The following is an 8,533-nucleotide window of genomic DNA, read 5'->3' on the forward strand; positions in this document are numbered from 1 at the left end:
GGCCCTAAGAGGATTTGCACTTTCTTTATTCTTCTACAGCCTTGTGAGCCTTCACCTGTGCCCAGCAGAGAACAGAAAACACCCACATGGAAAAACACCCACTGTTTGTGAAGTAATAATATGATGGATGGATGAGTGGATTTAATGGCATATTGGACACTGCTGAAGGAAAAATAGGCAAAGACGGAGGACAGCAATAGAAATCACCGGAACAAAACCAGAAAAATTTTAAATGTGTGAAGAGATTGACAGCCTTTCCCTCCCTCTGTCCTTACCTTCCTTCTTCCTCTTTCCTTTGTTTATTCCTTCTTTACTTCCTGTTTTCTTTCCTTCCCTCCTTCCTTTAACAGTAGTTCATTAGACGTCAGAGATTAAAAATAAGTCTTGTCAACATGTAAACATAAAAAGAAGTGATCATATGCTGAGTGAAAATACCTGGGCAGGCATATAAAGGCCTCAGACTCAGGAGGCTCCACACCTGCCCATTCCCTCTACATCTGCTTCTCTGACCTACTCCATCCTCAACCCAACACCAGAACCATGAGCTGCTGTGGCTGTTCCGGAGGCTGTGGCTCCAGCTGTGGGGGCTGTGGCTCCAGCTGCTGCAAGCCTGTGTGCTGCTGTGTGCCTGCCTGTTCCTGCTCCAGCTGTGGAGGCTGCAAGGGAGGCTGTGGCTCCTGTGGGGGCTGCAAGGGAAGCTGTGGTTCCTGTGGGGGCTGCAAGGGAGGCTGTGGCTCCTGTGGAGGCTGCAAGGGAGGCTGTGGTTCCTGTGGAGGCTGCAAGGGAGGCTGTGGCTCCTGTGGGGGCTGCAAGGGTGGCTGTGGCTCCTGTGGAGGTTGCCAGTGCAGCTGCTGCAAGCCCTGCTGCTCTTCAGGCTGTGGGTCATCTTGCTGTCAATCCAGCTGCTGCAAGCCCTGCTGCTGTCAGTCCAGCTGTTGCAAGCCCTGCTGCTCTTCAGGCTGTGGGTCATGTTGCTGTCAGTCCAGCTGCTGCAAGCCCTGCTGCTGTCAGTCCAGCTGCTGCAAGCCCTGCTGCTGTCAGTCCAGCTGCTGCAAGCCCTGCTGCTGTGAGTCCTGCTGCTGCAAGCCCTGCTGCTGTCAATACAGCTGCTGCAAGCCATGTTGCTGTCAGTCCAGCTGTTGTGCCCCTGTATGTTGTCAGTGCAAGATCTGAGGTTCTGTCTACATTCCTCAGATGGTTCCTGAAAATCTCATCCTCAAGGATCAACCAAACTGCATTCTGACATCCTGAAAATAAAAAACCTCTGCATCCATTCTTTGGATTATGCCAGGCTGTGGTGCCAATATGAGCACAAGGCCTACAACCTTGAGGTTATAGAGCACACCATTTCCTGAGTCCTACCCTAACTCCTACGTCCCAGAATTCCAAGGCTCCAGTTCACTTGCTGGGAACAATCTGAGACTGGATGTCCTCACTGGCCCCTCTCACCCCAGCCCTCAGCCTCATCAATCTCCCAGCTGCCTGAGCCCACTTCCTTTGGAGTTTAATCTCCAGGGCATGATGGCACTGGAGACCCTTAAGTTAAATCATGGGGGGAAGGGATTCTTCCATTTCTCCTCTGCTTCTGTGGCTGTGACTCACCCAGGAGCTCTCTCTTTGTTAAATGCTGTACTGAATTATTAAATAAATTGATTGCACACCTCTCAAAAACTTGTACCATCATCTTGTGTTTTCAGTCTGTATAATTAGGAAGCTGTGTAGTTTAGCTGTTACCTTCATGCCTTGGTCCCCATGGCCTCCCTTTGCTAGGGTTCTATCACAGAGTTCTGCAGAGATGGTGACTTAAATAAAGAAGTCAACACAAAGGTCTCACTGTGTTGGGGAAGTCTTATGTCAATAAAGCACTGTTGAGCCAATAGGAATCTAGATAGGTGGGACTTGGAGTCCAGGAGGACTCTGGGAAGGAGAAACACCAGAGAGTCGAGATGTAATGCCATGGGGTAGGAAGCCCGGAAACTTCTCCGGTAAGAGACATACTTAGATTAACAATTATGGGGTAATTACTTAAGTCAGAGCTAGCCAGTAAGAAACAAGCAAGGCCAACAGCTTCATAATTAATATAGCCTCCTGTGTGTTTATTTGGGACTGATGCGGCTCTAGAACCAGGCTGGCGGGAAGGCTTCTCTCAAGGAAAAAGCCTCCCTTTACAAATCACTGGAGATGTGGCTCAGGTTAGGCAACTGTGTGGCATAAGTGAGGCCCTGGACTCTATCCTAGTGTCACCAAAACAAAAGCCAGAAAATGAAAAACAAAAACAACAGCAGGGGAAAAAGGAATAGTCTTAGGATTGTGAAAGTCAGATGTCTGAAACTGAGGTGTCACAGGGCAATAGCTGTGGCCTCTGGCCTCCTGTGCCCTCTGTTGTTGGCTTGCCAATTCAGTCTGCTCCATGTGCTCTTCTGTATGTCTGTGTCGTGGTCCCATTTCTTGTAGTACAGTGTGTATATCGAGGCCTCCGCAACATGTTATGGCCCCATTGTAACTTATTACGTGTGTGTGTGTGTGTGTGTGTGTGTGTGTGTGTTATGTGCATTGATGAGAGGATGTCATATCCCCTGAAACTGGAGTTATAGACAGTTGTGAGCTGCCATGTGGGTGTTAGGAATTGTACATGGGTCTTCTGGAAGAGCAGTCAGTGCTCCTAACCACTCAGCCATCTCTTCAGTTCCAACTGCAATCATAAAGACCCTTGTCCCAGATACCGTAATCTCTGAGCTGCTTTGGAGGTTCAGGGAATCGCACCCTCCTACCTTCCACAATGAAGAACTTGTGGGCATGTTTGGTGCCCTCACTCCTACCTACTACTACCAAACCTTATAATCATTCCCAAACATGACATTTGGCACCTCCTTTTGCCCCTGCCTCCACCTCCCTGATGGGCCCCATATCTAACCCTCACCTATGATATTTATCATTACCCTTGAGCCACAAAAACAGAGAACCCATCACATTGTGGGCTTACACACGCACACACACACACACACACACACACACACACACACACACGCTCACACACCTTTTGTGGGGATCATGGGAAAAAAACCCTAAAAGGAAGATCTGGTCTACCATGAAATCACGGAAGGGTGAAGAAATCATCTAACTCAATGAATATGTCACCCATTTCATAAATATTCATAAACCCTTCTTTGAAATCCACAGTCCAGAAGCTACCAGGCTGATCACTGCCTTGGGGTAGATCACTTCAAACTTTATTTGTAATGCATGCTTTGCTAAGTAAATTTCTAATCAAACCATCTATGTCTCTTGACTAATTTTTTTAATTGAAAAAAAAACGGTGTTGTTGTTTGAGACAGGGTTTATCTGCATAGCCTTGGCTGTCCTAGAACTCGCTCTGTAGGCCAGGTCGGCCTCAAACTCACAGAGATCAGGATGCCTGCCTCTGCCTCCCAAGTGCCAAGATTAAAGGCATGCACCACCACTGACCAGCTTAACTGAAAATTTTTATATACTGTATTTTGATCATGCATCCCCAGTTCCCCGCAGATTCTTTCTACCTCCTTACTCACCTAAATATATGCTCACACTCTCTCAAAAACAAAATTAAAAATCCAAGAAACACATATACATAAGAACCTGCAAAAACATAAAAATGAAAATCAAAACTAACAAGCAAAAGACCCATAAGGTGGAAAATGCCCATACAAAACAAAATGAAATAAAAAAATCCACAAAAATACCATTGAGATTGTTTTGTGTTGGGCAACTACTCCTAGGGCTTACTACTGCACATGGGGCCTCCCCTGAAGTATGCTTAATATACCAGAGAGACTATTGGGAAAACGTTTATTTCCTATTTGCCAGTAGATATCAGTTTCTGATAACTTCTTGGCTAGGGGTGGGACCCCTTGTCCACTTCTCCCTCTGAGACCCAGGTGGCTTTGGCTGAATGCTTTGGCTGAATTATTTACTTCAAACATACAAAACCAGAGAGACACCTGTAATATCTAGTGCCAATGTCCTTCAGAGGCATGACAAACTCTGACTTGTGAGGCCAAGGGAAAAAATGTGTGGAGGAGCCCCCCAACCCCCCACAGGGTTTCTCTGTATTGTTTTGGAGGCTGTCCTCGAACTCGCTCTGTAGACTAGGCTGGCCTCGAACTCACAGAGATCTGCCTGCCTATGCCTCCCAAGTGCTGGGATTAAAGGTATGCGCCACCAACACCCAGCAGGAGGAGCCTTTTGAAACACCCAAGTGCCACTAAAGATTGTCTAGGTTTTGTCTGAATGTTACAGAAAAGTTAAAACTAAGAGGCAATTGAAAGTGCCCTCCTGAGTGTCCAGTAGCCAAAGCTTCGAGGTCTATACCAGTGAGGAGAGTCATACGGTTGTTCAAAGGACCCAAATTGAAAAGTATAGTCCAAGAAGAAGCTTACCAAGAAATGACTTTGTCTAGATTCCAAAACAAAAACAAGACATTCATTTCTCTGCATCGTGAGGTTAAAGCAGATGATGCTGGCTGAAGTGGGAAGGTTAAAGAAAACATTCCCAGAATAAAGTGACTCTTTGGTTATGTCGAGCCGCTCACTCAATCTTTCCTCCCCGTCCTGGGTCAATTTCTAAGAGGAAATGTGTACCCTACCATCTCACCAGCAATGTTGTCAGGGTTATTAGGGTTCCAGCCTGGGCCCCAGTAGCTCTAACAACCACCTGCACCCAGCTCCTCTCAATGAGTCCATTGACAGACAAGTCATGGTGAAAAGCAGAGAAAGGAGGAGTATTCAGATTCGCCACATTGGGATGAGGAACAAAGATGTCCAGCGACCTTCCTAGCCCATCCATAGATCCTGTCATGAAATTTGGCCTTAAACAGAGGGCAGGAGGTGTGCATAGCTACGCAGTCCTGGTCAAGGTGTGGTCCTGCCCGTCACTGACCCATCATTGTCAGCTCCAGTCTCTCCTGCAAGGTGATGTGACAAGTTCTCGGAACTCTGTGAGATCTCTCTGGGAGACAAGCTCCCCTTCTGGTTGGCACCAGACTTCAGCTTTTCCCTTTGCCAGTGTGAGACTCCTGGAGAAATTTAAATTCCTTGTATAACTCAGTAATCTGATAGCTGAAGGGAGAGGCACACATGTCTCTCAGAATATCACACCTGTTAGGAATGGCACAGCTACAGAGACTGTCCTGGGAACAGGAAGACAGACTCAAAGACCCCATCTACCCACAGTGGAAAACCCGCCATCATTGCTGTGGCCACCGGGAAGAGGTCACACAAAGAGAAGCAGCAGAGTGTGCCATAGCACTGATTTGAGGGCATTTTCAGCAGGATACGCAATGACCTGAGTATGCCTCAGACACACAGCAGCAGAGAGGTTGGATCCCTCAACAGGGGCTCTAGGGTGTAAGGGGTTCAAGGAGGTGTAAGGTAGAAATTATCTCACAGAGCATTCATACCTGTTGAGGCCATTCTGGAAGCCCCATTCTGTAGAAGAGGAGCCCACTGTTCAGAGGGACAATAGAACCTTCTCAAGGACAAAAGGGTGTAAGAGCCCGAGTCCCAACCAAGCCACACCCAATGACATAGGCCAAGTAAGAGAGAGTTTTCCTTCAGTATGAATTCCACAGGAAATTATTTCAGAAAATTCACATTCCAACCATAGAGAGTCAACAGACCAAAGAAAAACTACCAAACAACTATAGAGCAAACAGGAAAGACAAGAACAAGGAAGAAACCACGTGTAACTTCACACCTGATCCTGGGCAGGGATATAAAGGCCCCAGGCCCAGGGACTCCACACTGCACACTTCCCTCTACACCTGCTCCTCTGACCTACTCCATCCTCAACCCAACACCAGAACCATGAGCTGCTGTGGCTGTTCCGGAGGCTGTGGCTCCAGCTGTGGGGGCTGTGGCTCCAGCTGTGGGGGCTGTGGCTCCAGCTGCTGCAAGCCTGTGTGCTGCTGTGTGCCTACCTGTTCCTGCTCCAGCTGTGGGGGCTGCAATGGAGGCTGTGGTTCCTGTGGAGGTTGCAAGTCCAGCTGCTGCCAGCCATGCTGCTGTCAATCCAGTTGTTGTAAACCCTGTTGTTCTTCAGGTTGTGGGTCCTCCTGCTGTCAATCCAGCTGTTGCAAGCCCTGCTGCTGTCAATCCAGCTGCTGCAAGCCCTGCTGCTCTTCAGGTTGTGGGTCATCTTGCTGTCAATCCAGCTGTTGCAAGCCCTGTTGTTGTCAATCCAGCTGCTGCAAGCCCTGCTGCTCTTCAGGTTGTGGGTCATCTTGCTGTCAATCCAGCTGCTGCAAGCCCTGCTGCTCTTCAGGTTGTGGGTCATCTTGCTGTCAATCCAGCTGTTGCAAGCCCTGTTGTTGTCAATCCAGCTGCTGCAAGCCCTGCTGCTCTTCAGGTTGTGGGTCATCTTGCTGTCAATCCAGCTGTTGCAAGCCCTGTTGTTGTCAATCCAGCTGCTGCAAGCCCTGCTGCTCTTCAGGTTGTGGGTCATCTTGCTGTCAATCCAGCTGCTGCAAGCCCTGCTGCTCTTCAGGCTGTGGGTCATCTTGCTGTCAATCCAGCTGTTGCAAGCCCTGTTGTTGTCAATCCAGCTGCTGCAAGCCCTGCTGCTCTTCAGGGTGTGGGTCATCTTGCTGTCAGTCCAGCTGCTGCAAGCCCTGCTGCTGTCAGTCCAGCTGCTGCAAGCCCTGCTGTTGTTAATCCAGCTGCTGTGCTCCTGTGTGCTGTCAGTGTAAGATCTAAGGTTCTGGTCACAGTCCTCTAGTAATCATGCAGACCAGCTCCCTCCAGACAGGGACAGGGCTGGCATCCATGAGCCCTGAGGTTCACTCCTGCATCTTTATCCTCCAGCCCTGAAGCTACATCTCTAGACTGAGTGGGCTAGTCCTGGTGTGGGGAAGAAGACTTCTTGCTGGGAGCTCACTCCTGATTCCACACTCAGTGGATCAGAACTCCATCGACTTCCTTCTCTCCAGCCTCCAACATTCTGACCTCCTTGGTATCTGGCCTCACCTGGATGCCCCATCAAGTCTGCAGGTAAGTGGCAGACTGTGGAGTTCCCCATAACTTGCGGGCCCCAGGAAGCTGTGAACTTCTTTCCAACAAGAACTGGCCAGGCCAGGCCTAGCTCCTCTTGACCACCTCTGGGTTTCTGTTCTTTCTGATTCTCTGTCCCGGTGTGTACTGTGCCTTTGATATAAACATCCTTCAATAAACATTGTCTGCCCACTGTAATTCCCATGTTGTTCTTTGTTCTCATAAGTAAGACCTGCCATTTTCTCCCTACCCAGTTTGTCCTCTGAGGTTCCTTGTGTTAATTTCATGGCAAATTCTTACACCTTCTTCTCCACACCCCAAACCTCACCAGAGTCAACCCCATCATACCCAATATGGAGTGCACTGGGCCAGGGAGGCTAGACACCACAGCAACTCTCTTGGAGCTGGGCATCTTAGGAGAATCTGGGAACAGATACGGTGGCATAGTGGGTGATTTTTAAGCCATTGAGTCAAAACCAAACAATGCAAACACAGCCCTGTGAGAACTGGACAATGCTAGGGGTATTGCTGTTTCTCTCCTGGGTGCAGCCAGAACTTCTGTTCCTAGCTACGTGGCCTGAGGAAACTCTGGGGGTGTCCAAACCTGCCTTCCTTGCCCTGGATACATTTAGGTTTGCTGAAGAAGAGTTGTAAAGCATGTTAAGATCCTTTGTCTTCGTCTTGTTGTCTCTTACTGTCACCATGAGTTCAGATAAAAAGAAGTAAACAGTTCCTTTCTTCAGTCCCATAGGCCATTTCATATCTGTTGCAGCTCATATGGTTCAAGTTGAGTCATCTATCAACAGCATAGGCCTCATTCCATCAACGCAGGGATGTCTGATGGACAGTGGGGGTTAGAATAGGAAACAGTTTTATAGAATGTATATCATCAAGACGGTAGAGCTAATGCCCATGCTCATAATTTCTCATGCCCCCCTTTCTAGTTCAGGGCCTCTACCAACTCAGCTGTATCAAAACTCCAGACTTACATACTTCTTACTACAGAACTAAGGTCCCTAGACCACTGTAAGAAATTACTAGAAACTGAATGGGTTCAAATAGAAAAAAAACGTATTTTCTCAGAAAGTGGGAAGCCAGAAGCCTAAACCTAAGGCCTCAGCCAAGAGCTCTCTCCTTTCTAGAGATTAAGGGAGAATGGATGTTTCATCTGGTGGATGTTGGCATTCTTAATGTCTTTTTTACTTTTCCATTGCAGTGGGAAGACATCATGACCAAGGGAAATTATTGAAGAAAGGGTTTGTTGGGAGTTTACAGTTTCAGAAGGTGAGAGTCCATGGCCATCATGGCAGGGAGCGTAGCATCAGGGACCAAGTATTCAAATATATGAGCCTATGGGAGCCATTTTCATTCAGACCACCACAGACAGGCTGGTGGTTGCAGCCTTCTAACTTGTCTTCCTCCCTCCCTGGTCACATTCCTCTGCTTTTGTGGGCCTCTGTCTCTCTATTTTATAAGGATATGGTAGGATTTAAGGCTAACTCAGATATTCC

The 8,533-nt window shown here is 48.1% G+C and overlaps 1 protein-coding gene across 1 annotated transcript; it reads left to right on the forward strand.

Annotated features, from left to right (window-relative positions):
* The first annotated feature begins 4,792 nt into the window (after nt 1-4,792).
* LOC121133931 (keratin-associated protein 5-4-like) lies at nt 4,793-6,686 on the forward strand. The gene is made up of 2 exons (XM_040731177.1): nt 4,793-4,862; nt 6,076-6,686. Exons 1-2 carry the CDS (start codon nt 4,793-4,795, stop codon nt 6,684-6,686), a joined length of 681 nt encoding a protein of 226 aa, XP_040587111.1.
* Nucleotides 6,687-8,533: the final 1,847 nt, after the last annotated feature.

Source organism: Mesocricetus auratus, unplaced genomic scaffold (genome assembly GCF_017639785.1).
Source record: "Mesocricetus auratus isolate SY011 unplaced genomic scaffold, BCM_Maur_2.0 Super-Scaffold_4256, whole genome shotgun sequence".
Classification (NCBI taxonomy): domain Eukaryota; kingdom Metazoa; phylum Chordata; class Mammalia; order Rodentia; family Cricetidae; genus Mesocricetus; species Mesocricetus auratus.